The following is an 18,697-nucleotide window of genomic DNA, read 5'->3' on the forward strand; positions in this document are numbered from 1 at the left end:
TAAGTTCATTTAGGGTTGTATACAGGACAGTATTGTGTTTTGTGGAATTCTGACCTTCCTATAGTCTTTGGAGATTTAGTCTGGCTTAAAGAAATATGATCCAATGTCAAGTTGAGAAGGAGTGGAATTGGGGTGGTTAATTTTATGTGTCAACTTGACCGGGCTAAGGGCTGCCCAATAGCTGGTAAAGATGGTTTTCGGATGCATCTATGAGAGTATTTGGGGAAGAGATAAGCATTTGAATGAGTGAACCGAGTAAAGAAGATTGCTGTCACCAATATGGATGGACGATATCCAATCCATTCAGTGCCTACATAGAACAAAAAGGTGGTGAATGCATGAATTATCTCTGTTTTTGCTGGGATGTCCGTTTTCTTCTGCTCTTGGACATTGATTTCTAGTTCTTAGGCTTTCAGACTCAGATCAGGACATATACCATCAATGCCCCTGGCTCTCTGGCTTTGGGGTTTAGAGTATACCACCAGCTTTTCCTGGGATGCCAGTTTACAGATGATGAATTGTGGGTTTCCTTGACCTCCATAATCATGGGAGCCAATTTCTCATTATATATTTATTATTTCTAAATACATCCTATTGACTCTGTTCTTCTGGAGAACCCTAATATAGACTTTTTATATCTATATTCACAAGGGGTATTGGTTATAATATCCACTCTTTATTAATAGCTTTCTCTGGTTTTAGTATTAGGGCAACTCTAGCCTCATTAAATAAATTCATAACTATTTCTTCTCTTCAATTTTCTGAGTGAGTTTGATGGGAGCAATACACATAAACACACACATACGCAAACACACACAAACTCTCTCTCTCCCATGCAAACAGGTATCTGTGTTGATGATTCCCTAGAGCAAACCCTCCTGGCAAGTGGAAAAACCATGAATTTCATCTATTTTCTGAAACATCTGCTGATTTACCTTTGCTGGGGTACTTATGTATTATCCAGCCATTTAGTGCTGAAAAATAATGGCATAGAAGAAAAAGGATAAGGCACAGTTACATAGTTTCTTTTCATTCAATCTTTCCTTATTCATCAGTTGGCAGAAATGAAGTAAGCATAGTTGAATTTGTTTTATGAAGCACTTCTACTCTGTGGTATGAATAAAATACATAGGCACGTATGAGCTGAAAAATACAAACTGTGTCATTTCAGTAATTCCACAGATAAGTTAAATTATCTTACAATTTGCATTTAAAACCAGCACTACACAATAAAAAGATGAACAGTAAAATTCATGCCAAGGATTTGAATTTTTTTTAACTTAGACAGTACATAGCAAGTGGAAAACTCCATGACAAGTTGAGAGAAAGCATGGAATAAAAGGAAAAGGCTATGTATTTTAGTATCTGGAAGGGCGATTTCCATCTTGATGTTTGGGCAAAGGGCACTATATTTACGCTTTGCACTGGATTTTAGGGTGGGCATACCGGAGGCTTTCTTAGGGTTGAACCAAGAACTAAAGAGGACAAGAGATCAAAGGGTACCTTCAAATGGGTGTTGCTGCTACTCTCTGATAATGAACAAAAGTACAAATAGAATAAGTGCTGTAGTTGGGATCTAAAATGCCCCCCAAAGGCCTGTGTGTTGAAGGCTTTTTCCCCAGTCTGTAATTATAGTGGGAGGTAGTAGAATGTTTTTAAGAGGTGAAGCCTAACGAGAGGAAGTTAGGTCACTGGGGGAATGCCCCTGAAGTGGATATTGGGACTCTGGGCCCTTTTTGTCTCTGCTTCCCAGTTACCATGAGGGGAAGAGTTCACCATGCCCAAAGCAACAGGGCCAACCAATCATGACTTGAAATCTCTGAAATCATGACCAAAATCAATCTTTTCTCCCTAAAAGTTGAAGGATCTCTCAACTATTTTGTCAGAGTAATGGAAAACTGACTCACATAGTAGGTTGGTAAATTCTTGATATGACTGCTTCTCCTTTTTTAGTTTTTGATTCTAGTGGCCTGGTTTCTTTTCCCCACCCTCTCCTTTGGTTCCCAGGATCAAGTATGTGTCCTGGAAACAGGCCCTGAAAAAGCTGTCCAGGCCTAGAAAAAGTTGTCACTGGAAAGTATAAACACAAGCGTTCCCCATCCTCACCCAAGTATCCCTAGTGAATTCCTATAGCCAGCTAGAATCAACCTGTTTTGGAAACCCCATCAGCTCCCCTCTATTGTACAGGTTGGCAATTATCAATCACTGTGTTTATGGGCTCCTGTGGTCTCTGAGGCTGGTAATCAGGAAGGCCTGACCTACCTCCCCTTTTCACCCCATGGGATTTTTGGATCATTCAACAGTGGTAGTGATCTCAAGATGGAGAAAACTGACATCTGCCAAGGAGGCATGTGATGCTTAAGTGATCAATTGGAAAAACAAAAATGTAATACCCTACAGAGGAGTAAACATTCCAGAGCTGCCTGCATTTGAGAGATCTGTTCACTTGGGTTAATGTCTAATCTGGAAGTGTGGGAAGGTACTATTTCTGCACAGTTTATCATGCCTGCTTACGTTGGTATTTTCTCCCGGTGACCCCATCCATCTTTGCTTTTTTTCAATGAGTAAAACAAAAGACAAAAATGGGATTAGAAAATTGAGCACAGTAGCCCTGAAGCAATTCCAGTTCTGACATTCCATTCTGCTTTCATTAAAAAAAAAAGTAAAATGAAATGTAAAAGAAGACCCCATCAAAGAAGAAAGTATGATATTGCTGAACACAGAGGAGATGCATACCAAGAGAAACTTTTGGCTGGCAAGACATCCCATCACCTCCAGGCAGCTGCATCTCCCCTCTGTCATGATGTTTCTGACTCAGTAGACAGCTTAAACTGCTCTTTGGGTAAAGAATGTTGCATTTGAGTCTGTTGCTTGTGTGTGAAAATTTGCCAACTGAACAGTGAACTTTTGTCATAAATCCATGCATGTATAACAGAAAGGTCTTCCCTGAAATTTTGTCATGGAGAAAGTCAGAAGCCTCCACTACCATTTTCATTATTATGCATCTGTTGATTCTTAAAGGCCTCCAAAAATAATTCTGGGGAGTATGTTCGTTGTATAACCCATGTTTCCTAGGCTACTCTAGCTTAAAAATAATGTCCAACTAGAATGATAAGTGAGAATGTTCCTCTGCTATCCATCAACCTAAGAAATTGTAAGTCACTGATATCTTCCCTAAGATGTTCCTCCTGTACTACACAGATCAGTACTCCTGCCATACCTGGTGGCTTCCCCCATCCCTCTCTACTCTCTGACCCTCCTTGCTGCAGATACTATATATGGCTGCTCTTGCTGACAGCCATCTCTTTGCTAGGGCCTTCCTTCATAACTATAGGACACAGTAATGTGGCTCTGACACTGCTCCACCTTGCACCTGCTAGAGCTACAAGATACCAAAATAGGTCACAATCTGTGTGACACCACCTGAGTCTATGAATCCCCTAACCCTGAGGCTGAAAGACCCTTTAGTCCTTGATTATTGCCTGCACTTCTTCACCCTAAACCCCTAGGATGAGTGCCTTCTAGAAGGTTTCTTAGCTCCTCGTGGGATGTGAGTTCTTGCAGTCTACCTCCTCTGTCCCTCGAACATGACTGGACTTACCTAATGCTAAAGGTAAATAGCATAGGTGTCAGCTGGCAGCCCTCCTAAATAATTAAAATTTGGTAATGCAGGAATACTGAACTACTCCCTTCTCTTTCTCCTTCCTGGTAAATGTAGCCCATAGAAAAATCAAATTCTTGTTCTGGGAAGGATCCATGGTTTGGCCAATAAATATTCAAAACTATAAATCAAGACTTTAGGAATGTAGTTATATTCCATTAGCTGATTACTTTTCTGTTGACCAAATTAGAAAACAAAGTATGTAGTATACAATACAGTATGAAAGAGAAAGTGGAATACTACTAAAGTCCAGTTTGTTTTTTGGAAAGACATCAGAATGGAATGAAATTGAAGAACATTGTTTTATTTGTAGAGTAATAAGCCTTTCACCTCCAGTTCACTTAGGACCAGGCAAGTTCTCTGAGGCAAAGTCATTTATAAAGACAGAATACAAATTGGCCCAGGTCAGAAAATCTGCTTTAGTCAAAACTCCATGTGTGTACCGAAGAGACTTGTATTTCCAGAAAACACTGCAAGGAATCCTACATGCAGTTGCATAATTCTTGTGTGGGCTGAGGGTGTAGGTGCAATGTTACATAAGTTCACAGACCTCACACTCGGCAGAGAGGTGAAGAGAGGCTTCCCTTGAAGGGAAGTGGAGCTCTCAGTGTGATCTCACCAGGAGAAAAATGATGACAGCTGGTGGCTTAAATAAAAGCTTCATGACAAAGTGGCAGGAGAGCCAGACCTACACATTCTCTCCATTTGCTGCTTGGCAGTGAGCGCAGCACACATTTGCTGACAAATAGTAAGTGCTGGCACTGCTTCTGTATTGAATCATTTACAGGAGAGCTGGGTGGCAGGCATAAGTGAAAGTAACTGGTGCTTGCAGAAGAATGTAGTCTAGGGAAAGGTTGCCCAGCACAAATCATTCTTCTGTGTAACCTTGGTGACTTTATGAAGTTCCCTAATTTTTAATGTTTCCAACTGTATAATAAGGACAACAATAGCACCTATATTTTGGGTTGATTTTTCTTTTGCAATGATGGCTTGGGATTGAACTCAGGGCCTCATGCATGATAGGTAAGCAGTCTGCCATTGAACCTTTTGAGTTGCTTTAAATAATAAATGATTAGGGTTGTTAAACATTTTACCATAGTACTTGGAACCTAGTCACTGTTTTTTTTTTTTTTTTAATTTGGGAGGGGGCAGTTAAACTCAGGGGCACTCAACCACTGAGCCACACCCCAAGCCCTATTTTGTATTTTATTTAGAGACAGAGACTCACTGAATTGCTAAGTTCCTTGACCTTGCTGAGGCTGGCTTTGAACTCATGATCCTCCTGTCTCAGCCTCTGGAGCTGCTGGGATTATAGGTATGCACCACCGTGCCCGGCTCTAGTCACTGTTTTTTGTTTGTTTGTTTTTTAATATTTTTTTTAGCTGCAGTTGGACACAATACATTTATTTTATTTATTTTTATTTGGTGGATTGAACCCAGGTCCTTGAACGTTCTAGGCAAGCGCTCTGTCGCTGAGCCATGACCTCAGCCCTCTAGTCACTGTTTTTATTTTTATTTTTTTAAATGTTTTTTTTTTAGTATTTTTAGGTGGACACAATATCTTTATTTTTTTATCTTTATGTGGTGTTGAGAATCAAACCCAGTGCCCCGCGCATGCCAGGCACTACCACTTGAGCCACCAACCCAGCCCTAGTCACTGTTTTTAAATGTTAACTATTGATATAGTTGGTAATTCAGTCAATAGATATATATTTCTCATTAAGAACATGGAATTGATAATTATAACTACTATTCAAAGAGAGGAGAAGACAGATGTGTATGTCTACTGGTTTAAGTGCTAGGAATGGTTCAAAAGAAATAAACTAGAGAATGTGGAGAAACTAACTCAGGTCATAAACTTGTGATTTTGAGACCCAGCATATAAATCTACACAAAGATCTCAACCAAAAAACTGCCCCAAATCAATCACCTCCTACCTAATTCTGTTATGGCCTCATCTAATCTCTCTTGGTTCCTATTCCCCTCGGAAATGCAGCTCCAACCCCCAACCCTAACACCAGTTTCAGGATTCCTGAGTGTCTTCCCCAATTGCTAACACCTGACATAAATTTGTGGATCCTACCTACTGGACGAATGTGGTAGGGCTATTCCAATGCTATTTGTCCTGACAAGGAGCAACATATTAGTATGAGGAAAAAGCCTACGGAGAAGTAATTTGCCCTTAGAAACACCATCACTAAGTGCAGGATTAGGCCAAAAGATAGTGCTTGTGACCTTATACCCTTGCTGCTCAAAGTCCCTAAACCAGCAGCCTCCCTATTCCTGGGAGCTTATTAGATATGCAGACTCTGAGGTCTCTCCTCAGGCTCACTGAATCAAAATCTGCATTTTAATGAGATCCCAAGAAGCATTTGTGCATATTCAAGTTCAGGAAGTTGTGCACTGAGCTGGCTCTTTTTGCTTCTGTCTTTGTGTGTCTTTAACATAACTCATATCCATCCTAGGCACCCAGGCTTGTTGCTACCCCACTGAGTGTGCCTTAACAGGGGCTGTTGAGGGTGGCTCTGCAGGGGAAATAAGAGGCTTGAGAGGAGACTTAGAAAAGAGGAAGAGTGCAAGACAAGATTGTTCATCAAGGAGCCTTACACTGGTTCTCAGTACCACTGAGAGCTCTTGTTCCATGGGATAGGCGCTGCTGCTATTGTAATCCAGAGCTATAGCCAGGCCCACCAGTTATAGCTGGCGTAAAATACAAACAGGGCCCTGGAATGCACAGGAGGTGCTCAACTATTTTCTATGAATAACAGGTACTGTGTTCTTATGCTATGTAGGAAGGTGAGTCCTGGAGGAGCTAAGCAGCCTCTTTCTAACTCCATGCTCAGTGACTTCATGATATGAGCTTGAAATCAGCCCATATGTACCACTTACATCAAGCAAATTGGAAAACATGTATTTAGCCTCTTTTTTTTAAAGAGTAATTTTAAAGAATTTATCAGCATATTGTTGGGTATTTATAACACTATAAAATAAATGATTTAGTGATAGTGGATATCTGGAAAATGCTAATTTATGAAGGATTTCTAAAAGTTTGTGTAGGGGAAAATTGGTAAAGAACACCCTTAACCTTGAATTAGGGCCACTTGTGATTGTGCCATTTGCCCTAATCAAAGTAAGGGAGTACCAAAAAAAGAGTCTGTCCTACTCAGGGACTACAAAGGTCAGTTCAGTCATGGCAACTGATACATGACCTCTCCCCCCAAGACCTTTGTCTTTCTCACCCTCTGAATCTCACCCTCTGTCTGAAAGCACTATGGTTCCTGTCTGCTATTTTTGTTACCTTGTCTAGCTCTATTAGGCGACCATCTACATATTGCACATAGCTGACATATATAGTGCATACTCAAAAATATCTGTTGAATTGCAAGATACAACTACATGTGGGTGGATTTCCTGGGACCCTTATCAGTAAGAGAAGTGGGGGTTGCAATACACAGAGAAGCTGGATTCCAGGCCCCGGTCCCACCCCTAGATAAGACAAATGAGATTACCAAGCCCAGTTTACTTGGACTGTATGCCAAGGGCCTCTGGAGATCACCCCTGCTCTTGGTTGCAAGCCTGACCCTTGCCTCTGCCTCATTGTGACAACCATTCTGAGACTTCACTCTCTACTCCATTTCTGGACACAGATCCCTGCTGAGTTTCTGGGTCTGAGATGTTTGGTAGCCTTCCTAGAATCTTGAGGTTGTTCAGGCCTGAGGCCACCTGAACCTCCTTTCTGGGAAAGCAACAAGAAGCTCAGCTTGGAGATGAACATTCTGATCCTTTTCCTGAGACACACTCTGAGAAATCTTCCACCCACCACTGTTTATGACTTCCTATTGCTGTCTCTGCCTACTGTTTGGGACACTAGGTTATTTTGTACTTCTATCCCATGGCCCCACCAGACTTTATGCTTGGACTTTATGCTTGTTGCCTGACTTTTGGATCACATGTTGCTTCCCAGCCTAATTTCTTGGGGATCTCAGTGGGATCTAGGACCATAGTGCTTGATTCTCAACTCTGACCTCTCTCAGGTTGCCCTTTCCCATACTAGTGTTCAGAGTAAGGAAGGGCCTCAGGAGTTCCTGGGAAGGACTCTCTACTGTGATGCCCATACCCAGAAAGAGTGCTAGAGACTGATCCATTCAGTGTATTCTCTCTCTATAGTGAGCCCTCACTCCACCTGCCAGGCACTATCCGAAATGCAGAGTGGTGCATAAAATAGACAAAGGTCAAATATTCTGAATGTGACTGAGGTCACATTCTAGGGGAGGTGATCCATGACAAACACATGAAGAAAATGTATATCATGATATGTACATATACATATTTATATTCCACATATATAATGTATACACCCATATATAATTTTATATACACAAGCACAAATGTAACACTATTTACAAATATACATACAAAAATATATATGTGTGTATGGATATAAATAAATAAATACACACACATGGCAACTGATGTGTGTACACACAGTAATAAATGCCCAAAGGAAATATAAATCAGAACAAGAGAAGCAACAAGGGGATTAAATTGAGGGTGTGCTTCCATACAGAGGCGTCAGGAAAGTACAAGGAGCTGATATCTAAGCAGAGTCCACAGGATGAGAAACAGCAGGAGAAGAATACTGTGAAGAGTACCCTCATCCTCCTGATGGGAAAGTGCTCTGTTTATTTTGCATTTGGAGATTTGGGCGAGTAAAGTGAGACATGTATTCAGGTGGGCACAGGGGTTGGTGCACTCAGGGCCTTGCTGCCATGGCAGAACTTGCGGTTAGTATCTACACAGTTCTCCCCCTTTAGTTAAAGAGAGGAATCGAAGAAAGTCTGGAAGGTTTCTGGATTCGTTAGCCTGCTACAGGATCCCCAGGGGAAACTCCAAAGCAGATCACAGGTCGGTATGCAGACTCTTTGAGCTTACATCTTATTTATCTTATATCTTATTCATCGTTGTAGGCCAGACATTCATACCAACTGGGATCATTTTTGTATTCTCGGGGTGAATTAGAAAAAGTGGAGGTGAGACTTCAGCAGATTTGCTAACTGACTGACTTGCTCATGCCCCAGAACTATCTGCCTACCGTAAGGCCCTGAAATCAGGGTTGGATGACAGTGGCTCCCAGCAGCGCGTCCAGCCGACCAGGCCCGCACACTTGAAAGTGCACCCAACCAAAGTGGAGTTTTTGTTGACATAGCGGGGCCACACTTTGGCTTCCATCATTTCTGACTCCTAAGACCGGGTTGGTGGGAAGAGTTTCACAAATTCTCAAGTGCAGCCCGTTAGGCATCCCACTTTAAGAGCCCCAGCCCTGCGAACTACATCTTTGATGCACATTATAAAGGTTCTCTAGGGATCTAGTTCTGGGAGAGGGGCGCCAGACGCTCCCTTCTTCCCTCCCATTTGGTCCTCCGGGGCTTGTCCGCCCACCACGCCCCACACAACAGCAGGTTCCCAGATGTTTCTCTCCCCCACATCCCCTCAGCCTCGAGTGGGGGCAACCTCAGGATTAGCCCCCTCCCACCATCCAGACACTGGCACACGTCCTCTTGGGGGTGGGAAAAAAACCCTCGTGGGGGCCGCGAGGTGTGGGCCTGGGGCCCAGGTGGCGTTCAACCCCGGCGACGGATGCGCGACGGGCGGGACGCTCTGGGAGCCGCGGCGCGCGGGCGGGAGGGAGGGCGGGCGGAGCGGGGGCGGCGCCGGTGGGCGCGGCGGAGCTCGCTTGGGCGGGGGCGCGGCGCACCTTGCTTTCCGCGCCCCCGCCCCGCGCTGCCGCCAGCCCCTCCCCGCGCTCCAAGCGCCCCCGCCCGCCCGGGACCGTCCCAACCCCTTCCGTCCTCTCTGCTCGGCCGCTGTCCTCCGTCGGCCCCGCGTGGGAGGACGATGGGTCAGCGCGGAAAAAGTGAATGAGGGCGGCGGCGGCGGCGGCCGCAGCCAGAGCCTGACTCCGCCTGGCCGAGCACCGCTCACCGCGGCCCGCCGGCACCATGGACGCGTCGCGCGCCTTGGCGGCCAAGCCCCCTACCGGGTAAGCGGGCGGGCGGGCTGGGGCGGGGGTTCGCTCGACCGAGGTGCCGCGCCCGTGCCGCGCGCTCGGGGCGGGGGCGCCGCTCCCGGCCCGCGGGCCCACGCCTGCGGGCGCTAGCGGTGGAAGTGTTGTGTACTTGGGGCGCCGGGGTCGTTACTCAGGTAACGTGTCGGACAGAGGCCCGAGCGCGCTTTCGGCGCGGGCTGGGTTTGTGTGCGGGAGCCCTTTCTGGCAGAGCCTCCATCCTGTTCCGAGCTTTCCTCAGACCCTCCGAGTGTTCACGCACAGGCTGAGGTGGAGGCAGAGGGACACCGGGCCTCCGCCTCCAGCTCTGTCACTAGCTTGCCTCTTGTGGTGTTCCACTTAAGTCAACAGTCACGGGCCGAGATAGCTCGCTGTTCCCTGCCATAAGAAGGGGAGGGTTCCGCGACTTAGAAGGCCCAGTTGGCGGGGCGATCTCAGCAGGTGTATGCAGAAGGTACTGCCTGGAGGTGTTCCTGACATCTGTTGCCCCTCCCATGCCTTTATTCTCGGGTTTCCCTTGACCGTGTCCGGGGCTCAAGGCTGAGATCGGTGCGGGGCTCAGACCCCTGCATGCCTGTCTTCCAGATTCCACTTCTGCCCAGACCTTTCTGGGTATTTGTTTGCCATCCCCATACCTTTCGGAGGGGATTATTTTCCATTTCAGTGTTTTTACTTGCAGCAAGAGTAACTTCCCTAATACGGGACAAACAATTCTACCCTTTAGCGGGGTAGGGCGCCTTCGGCTGCACCGCTGGGTCTGCGCAGTCCTTGCGCACTTAGTGGATTTCATGTGGGCCTCAGATCTTCGACCTCCCTCTCTTGCCTGGAGCAAATGTGTTATGAGTCTTGCAAATGGAATGAGTGGTTGGGGTGGGCCCTGCACCTGCTCACCGAATGGGCCCACTTTCCTCTATAGCAACTGGATTGTAGGAAGCAGCTTTGAGGACAACAAATCTCTTTTCTTTTGTCCCACTGACTCACACTGTCCCATGCTCATAGGCGGTGTGTTGCCCAAGTGTGTAAAAGGTTTTAAAACTGGTTCTTTATTATTAATTCTCCCTTTAATGCCAGCAAAGAGTGTGCCAGGCCAGTAGTTCAAATAATCTTGATACTGAGGAATGTTTAAAAAAATTTTTTTTTGCAGTGTACTTAGTTGTGGTTAGGTAATTAATTTGTTTTGAACAAACCAACTCCTCCCTCCCCACAAAAAAAGAAATATGGAAAATCCTTTTCCATGGGAATGGGTATCCCAAAATAACATTGGAAAATGTGGAACAGAATTACCTTTAAGCCTTTGACTTTATGTAGTCTATTAAATGTGTTTAAGGAGACTGAATTATTTTATCCATGTTACTTTATAAGTAAATATGGAGAACATTTAAGAGGGCACCAAAACTGTCCAAAAACTACCCAGTAAAACCTTTAAAGGAGCCTGATTATAGAAGTGAAACCACTTTTTCTAATCAGCAACTATCTACCAACAGGTAAACTGAGGTCTTTTTTCACAGAATTGCAGAGCTCAGATTAGCCTTCACATGTAAGACATAAAGAAAAATTAAGAATTTATGTTTATCAGGAAAGAATTATGAGTTTAATAATAAGGTATTTTGTGTTAGAATCTGAGGAAAGAAATGGCATTAGGCTTTTGAATATTTTTATTATTTAGATGTATTGCTTGCCTATCATAAAGGATAGAAAGGGCTGTGGAATTTCTGGCTTTAGTACATAATCTGGAGCAGTAAGATTCTGTTGATTTGTTGCTGAAATTACTCTCTATTCTTCCTTGCTTTGTGAATAAGACAGTGTTTGCAGTGTGCTTGAGGGAAACATTTTCTATATGCAAAGGTTGGTTATAAAATCAAACTTCTTGTAAGGTGTTTTCCCACATGATCACAAACAACTGATGTCATGAATTTGTTATTGTCCTTGTTGTTGATTAAAACTCTGTGTCATTCTTAGGTTGTGTAGATTTGGGCTGGAATGGGCACAGTGAATTGAGGAGAAGTCATATTTTAAAATACTGCCTGCGGAGCCCTTCTTGAGGATTACTGGAGGGAAGGTTGGCTTGGTGAATGTAAACTTACTGATTTTTTATATTAGTAATCATTAATATAGTTACAAATGTTACTTGGACTCAAATTATATTTTTTATTAGTAATTTAATTAAATGGCCGTGACTAACATCTGTCTGGAAAAATGTTCTTTTAGGAAGGAGGAAGCAATATCTAACAAGTAACTAACAACCGTTGTTTGTGGAATTGTAGTGCTCAATTTGAAACAATTTGAAGGATAATAATTGACAGAATATTCTAGAACATAAAGGAAAATGGCCTTTTGGAGATGTTTTAAAAGATATTTAATTCCAAACTTTATCTGTTTACTTTTGTTTTATCTGTTTGAATATTTATAGGATCCATCCCAGTAGTCATATGTTGTGAAACTCCAGTAGTCTTGTGTTGTGAAACTCGGGCTAAATTTTGCATTGGACCTTGTATGTATAAGGAACAGAAGATTTGCGATTTGGCAGGATGATGGTTATTTGTTTTGTTTTGTTGATCCCCCTGAAGGAAACAAAAATTTGTGTAGAATAGAGGAGTCTCTAATGACATGAAATGTCAAAACAGTGGGTACATTTGATCAAAAGCTGTGTTCAGGCAGTTTGCATATGTAAAAATCAGTGGGTTTCACACTGTTATTCATTTCTCTGTATAAAAATCTGGGCTGGGATTGTGGCTTAATGTTAGAGCGCTTGCCTAGCATGTGTGAGGCACTGGGTTTGATCCTCAGTACCACATAAAACTAAATAAATAAAATAAAGTTATAACATAAATTTATATTTAATTAAGTTATTATAATAAGAAGTAATTTGAAAGAAAAAGATTAATCCAAGTGGGTAACTTGAGCTATTCCTACTACTGTCAACAGCCAATATAATATCAAATGGAGAAGGCCTATTCTTGATTGTACCAGGGGCCAGCCACAATCACATTTTGTTTCAAACTCTCATAAGCCCATAGATATTAAATATTAGCAATTATACACTATCATAAGTAGTTTAGATTTCTAGGCCTTTTTGCTTTTGGCTAACATGTTAGTGAATGTGTTTACATTTTTTTTAAGTGAGAGCATGTATAATTATCTGTTACATAAAACCACTTAATTTGAACTTTATTTTTAAAATATGTTACTTCTGAACTACTCTTTATTTTGCAATTCATTTAAAACTGTCAAATGTTAAGGATTAGGGATTTCTCCACATAAAGTGGAGAGTATGCCTAGGTTTTTGATTCTTTTGTAGTCTTAATTTTTTTTAAATAAGAGTAGTTGCATGTTTCCTGTCATGATATCAAATAATCAGCATTTTTGTATTTCTCAGTGATTGTGTCAAAATGATGGAGCTAAATTACAATTATAACTTGATATAAAGATATTGGTAAAATGTGGAGTCTTTCCTGCCCTGGGATTCCTGTCTGCTGCCCCTCCTGTTTTTCCTCTTATGACCTCCTCCCTTGAATAAGTAGAACAGATTTTTATTGTGACACTGTGACCCAGGAGGGGTGATGGCCCCCACCTATATGGAGGCCTGAATTCTGTGGCCTCTTTAATTTGGGATATGGTAGATGAAGTCATAACTGTGTGCACTCAAGTGTATTTCCATAGTTATTAAGAGAGCAATGATTATAGGATATAGCTGTACACTATAATAACTAGTTTAAGTTTCTAAGGCCTTTTGTACTTTCTTGATAAATTTATGATTCAGTTTGATTTTTCGGTTGGTAAAAAGTTTTAAAAAGTGAGCAGAAATATTTGATATCAAAGTAGTGTTTAGATAGAGGATGTGCACATCAAAATACAGTAACATTTGGTTTTCATTTAGACTTGAACTATGTAAAAATATTTAACAGAGTTATTTATTATATGGTGTTTCTCTACACTGCTTCTTCTTTCCCCATCCACATTTAATTATGGCTTCTGTGGATTTTATGTGCTAGTTAATTTTAGTGATGCGTTTCAGTTGCTCTGTACTGTAGCAGAACATAGATTTGATAATTCATGACACATGGAAAACTTTTACCTATTTTCATTGTTGTACTTTTTCTTTCTTAAAATGTAAAGAAACATAGTTTTCATGTGAGCTATAAATTTTAAGTCTACTCTTTCTCCATTCTATTCCTTTGCTGTCTCATTTCTACCTTTTCACACAAGTGTTTCTGAATTATCAAAGGCCTCTCACTGGTTTTCAGTACCTGAATTGATGAGTAGCATTGTCCTAGATCATTTTCCCTTCATGTTTCCATAATTTTTTATTTTTCATCTATTTTCTGAAGTAGTATTAAACAATTTTTATCATGCCTGCTTTATATGGTTTCAGTTGCTTTATACAAAACTAATACTGGTGATTGCTTTCAAGACCTAATATTCATTTTTCTAGCTTATAGTTTACTGTGGACATTTAGGGTGACAAATGACAATGAGTATCCAACAATATATGTATTTCCACTTCACAATCAGGGAATTTCCCTTGATTGTGAGCAGAGAGATGGCTGAGGAAAAGGTGAGAAATACCCTGTTGACTTTAGGATTTTAACATCTGCATCTAGTTGCCCTCATCATGCTGTGAGCTGCTGCCTACCAGGACTATGTCTCCCAGAGGTCAAGCCCAATTAGAGTAAATGTTTTAGCCAAAACATTTGTATTAAAAATAAATAAATAAACTTTAAAAATCAACTGTCAAAATATATTTTACTTAGGCACATTGGATTAGACAAATTCTCAGATCACAAATACTTTTGTAGATCCAAGTCCCACTTCTACCCAACCAAGTAGGGCCTTTGAAAATGACTCTGACAGATTTAGAAAAATCGTTGAAGTTTTTATCCCTTAAAAAATGACACAAATCTCCAAAAGGAGCCAGCAAAATCAGGAGTTCTGGCTCTTTCTTCTCCCCTCTTCTTCTCACCATGGTCCAGTCTTCACTACCTGAAATCACAGGTGAGGAGCCATTGCTTTTGGGATGTTCCCATATGTCCCTTCAGATCTAGGGCAGCAACACCCACAATTAGTGCAGGTGAGGTGATCTTGCTTTTTTGGGCTAGGCAGAGTAACTTTCCCTGATTCAAAATGCCTTCTGCTTGTTTGTTAATCCTATTTGACTTTCTTCTATCAAAGGAGACAGGGAGGGGGAGTGGAAAGAACTGTTGGTCAGGAATGAGATTTAGGCCCTGGTGCCAGTCATGCAAAATTAAATTTACCCTTCGTAGTGTGGCTGCAGACATCTCATGGTACGGCTTCTGCAGGTTTGCGCAGCCCAGTTTTGTCTAATAACACTTTCTGTCATAGTGAAGATTCTCTGTCAGTGCTGCTCAGTATGGGAAATACTGAGCACTTGAAATGTGCTAGTGCAACTGAGGAACTGAAGTTTTCACCTTATTAACTTTTGATTAATTTAGATTTAATTGTGTGTGTACAATGGCTTCATAGTAGATGGTGAGGTTCTAGCCTCTGTTTTTCTTATTCTCCCTTGGCCATCTCAGCTTCCCTTCCAGAATTCTTCTCACTTTCTCATACTTTCTCTCTCACCTTGCCCTGGGGGTGATGTGGGAGGAGCTTTTCTCCTTTGCCAGAATGGTTCCTGTCAATCTTCAAGGCTGCACTGGGGGCTTCCCATCTGAGGCCTTCCAGGACTCCAGAGGGATTAGCTCTCTGACACCTGTCTCTAATGGCCCCAAGCCTTCGTCTGTCAGAATCCCTCAGCTGGGGTCATGATTTTCCATTTGCTCATCTCTTATCCACTCCTTTCTGAGCTCTTCAGAGGCAGGCATCCTACTTGGTTTCTTCAGAGAATGGCATAGGACACATATAATCCAGTAAATGAGCTGTTTCCCATTCAGTGGGAGAGGGAGTCAGATAAAATGATCTTGGGACTCACATGAGCCCTATAATCACATGTTTCTAAGTATTCCCAGAATATACTAGATCCCTCTTTCAGAAAATTGACTTTTTCTTAAATTGCTGCTTAATCTTGTTTTTTGCCAGACTACATGAGAACAGACAGATCAGTTGGCATTAAAATATTTCTAATGGGTATGCTCTAACTTGGCTTGCCAGCAATGCAACCTTATTCTTTGCAGATTTTAGAGCTGTTAGTGCCTTATTTTGAGGATCATAAAGTGATGATAGCATCAAGAGGAGAAAGTGTCTTTCTTAGTTTTAAAACTCCACATAGAAATTCGGGGAGCTACTGTGTTATTTGGTTTTGCTTTTTGTAGTGCAGAGGTTTCAACCTAGGGACACTCTACCACTGACCTACATCCTGGTTCTTCTTATTTTTTATTTTGATTCAGGGTTTACCAAATTTCCTAGGCTGGCCTTAAACTTAGGATCCTCTTGACTCAGACTCCTGAGTAGCTGGGATTATGGGCATGTGCCACCGCCCAGTTGCTGCTTCTTTCTTCTGTTGTTTTGCCATGGCTGGATGGCTGCCATGTTCTCCAGCACCTGCCCTTTCCTTCAAGGCACAAATAGCACATATTCCTTGGTTCCTGACCCCTCCATTCAACCTTAATCACCTGGTCATTAAAAGAGAGGCTTGGAGGCAGGGGAACAAAGCCCTCTGCCAATATAATCTCATTTCTCATTCGGTGAGGGCCAGGAGAAGCTCAGACTTCAGGTGGTAGAACATGTGATTTTGGCAAATACATGGCTCCTCTTCCTCTCACCAGGGTTCTGGAAAGACCCCAGGTATCTTGGGAAGGCATATCCATGACAGTTTCCAGATTCTGCTGAAAAATGTGTCCTTACTTTACTTCAAGTGTAATAGAAAGTGGTTCAGGGCTCCAAGGTGTGGCCATGGATTGACTGATATAGGTCTGTTTGGTCAGGCATTTCTGACTACATCTCCATTACAGTCCTGAGCATGGAGAGGGTACAGACCTTTCACTCAGTTCTGTGTCCAGTAGAGCCCTGATGTATATAGCAGGCAGTCCCCATCCATCCATAGGGAGGAAGTGAAATCTAGACTGTAATCCTAAAGACTGGTGATTACCAGGACTTTCTGTCAGTTACACATCAGGGTGCTAACGTGCTTTTCATGATGTCTCTGTTTTCTTGTCAATGTCACTTCTACTTCTTCTTTTTCATAGTGGGTGCCAACCTGAACAGATGGGGAAGAGGATCCCTAAGCCCCAGCCCATAGGGTAATTGTGCCTGGGAAAGTCAGTCTCCTGCCTTCCTCTTGGCTGGAAGAGGTAGATAAGTAGGACTGAGGCCTGAGTTAAAATGATGGGGAACATCTGTACTGCTCATCATCTTAATGCTTTGTGTAGCCCTAAGTGTGAGAGTACTGGAAGAGGACTTTATACTTATGTATGAATATCTCAAACAATACCCAAATGGCAAACCACAGTTAAGAAATTAGATGAGAAAACCCCTTTATGTGTGTGTGTGTGTATGTGTGTGTGTGTGTGTGTGTGTGTGTGTGTGTGTGTGTGTACACGTACATGATGGGTTTGCATGAGGTTAAAGCTAACTTCTAGCACTTGGTAAAGCTGCAAGCCACAGATTCCCAAATCAATTCTTACAGTGTTTTTCCAAGCTTAATGGTTTGGAAGTTGTGTTTAAAAATAGTTTTGGGTGGGAATGAAAATTGAGCAGAAGTATACACTTTTGTTCAGATGGATAATTTTTTAGTCTCTGAATATAGTTTTGTTGGCTACAACTCCACTAATTAAGAGAAAAATCCACTCATGTTCAATAAACAAACCATTAGGTTAGAAATAGATGGATTAGCTGTAGTCCGATCTAGACATTTGCCTCAGAGAATAGGTTCTTGCTAAGACACCCCATCCATCTGCCCACCCATCTATCTTGTTGCCTGTAATTATCATGTAGAATTGGTTTGGGTAGAAATGGAACTTTGTACCTCCTACTCTCAGCCTAAACCACTTATTACATCATAATGTCTACCAGGATTTTAACAACACCACTCATGAAAAATGAATTTTAGATATCTTTTTTTTTTTGGTTGTTTATACTGAGGATTGAACCCAGGGGCGTTCAACCACTGAGCCATATCCCCAGCCCTTTTATTATATTTTATTTAGAGATAGGGTCTCACTGAGTTGCTAAGTTCCTTGCTAAGTTCCTGAGGCTGGCTTTGAACTTGAAATCCTCCTACCTTAGCCTTCTATGCTGCTGGGATAATAGGTGTTGCTGGATTTTTAGATATCTTCCGTAATCACCAGATTTGACTTAAAAGATGTTAATTAGGGTACTGAAGTCTGAATATTTCTCAGGCTGTAACAGTTCCCTAAATTGCTATTCCTTACCACTTCTCAGATATACTCAATTGGTTTTAATAGAATGATCCATAGTGAAAGAAAATGTTCTGAATGAAGTGAGCATGTGAATTTCACAATGTTTTGAAAAGTGATGAAAGCTACTTTGGAAATTAGGCTAAATTGCAAAGATATTTCTCTGGAATATGACTTTATTATTTGTCAATTTATTTTTACTTAATATTTTACATTTTTGAATGATAGGTGTTTTGGTTATAAATTTTTCTGAATGGAGGAAATGAGAGTGTTCTTCATGAGGACTCTCTTCATTTCTGTCATTTGTGGGGGTTACTTTCTTGCTGACAGGGATGGTCCTCACATGCCTGTGGAGGAGGTTTGACCCTCCCATAGGGGCCCTCTGAATTCAGCAGAACAGTAACTGTCCTCTCCATTTGTAGGCTATATTATCACATGACTTTTCAGTCTGGAGTCCTCTGTCTAAAACCTCACCCCTTTGGCCATCCTACTACACTAACTGGAACACAGAACTCAGTTCTCCAAAGCCTCAATGCTAATTGTGGGGTGTGTGTGTGTGTGTGTGTGTGTGTGTGTGTGTGTGTGTATGGGTAACTTTAGGCAGCCCTTGAACTAAGCTGAAACTGAAAATGCATGAACCAAGCAGTGAAGCACAATTTC

General features: G+C 42.0%; 1 protein-coding gene across 7 annotated transcripts in view; it reads left to right on the forward strand.

Annotated features, from left to right (window-relative positions):
* Nucleotides 1-9,447: 9,447 nt before the first annotated feature.
* The window catches only part of Cobl (cordon-bleu WH2 repeat protein), a 300,795-nt gene continuing 291,545 nt past the window's right edge, over nt 9,448-18,697 (forward strand). For 2 of the 7 annotated variants that reach the window (XM_078039734.1, XM_078039736.1), the window contains exon 1: nt 9,449-9,701. In XM_078039734.1, the coding sequence (XP_077895860.1) occupies nt 9,661-9,701 (41 nt within the window). In that variant the 5' untranslated portion in view covers nt 9,449-9,660. Of the gene's footprint in view, nt 9,702-9,762; nt 9,863-18,697 lie in introns of those variants that run through there. The other 5 variants (XM_078039728.1, XM_078039733.1, XM_078039735.1 and 2 more) reach the window with 4 other exon arrangements.

The sequence above is a fragment of the Ictidomys tridecemlineatus genome, chromosome 2, assembly GCF_052094955.1.
Source record: "Ictidomys tridecemlineatus isolate mIctTri1 chromosome 2, mIctTri1.hap1, whole genome shotgun sequence".
Taxonomy (NCBI): Eukaryota; Metazoa; Chordata; class Mammalia; order Rodentia; family Sciuridae; genus Ictidomys; species Ictidomys tridecemlineatus.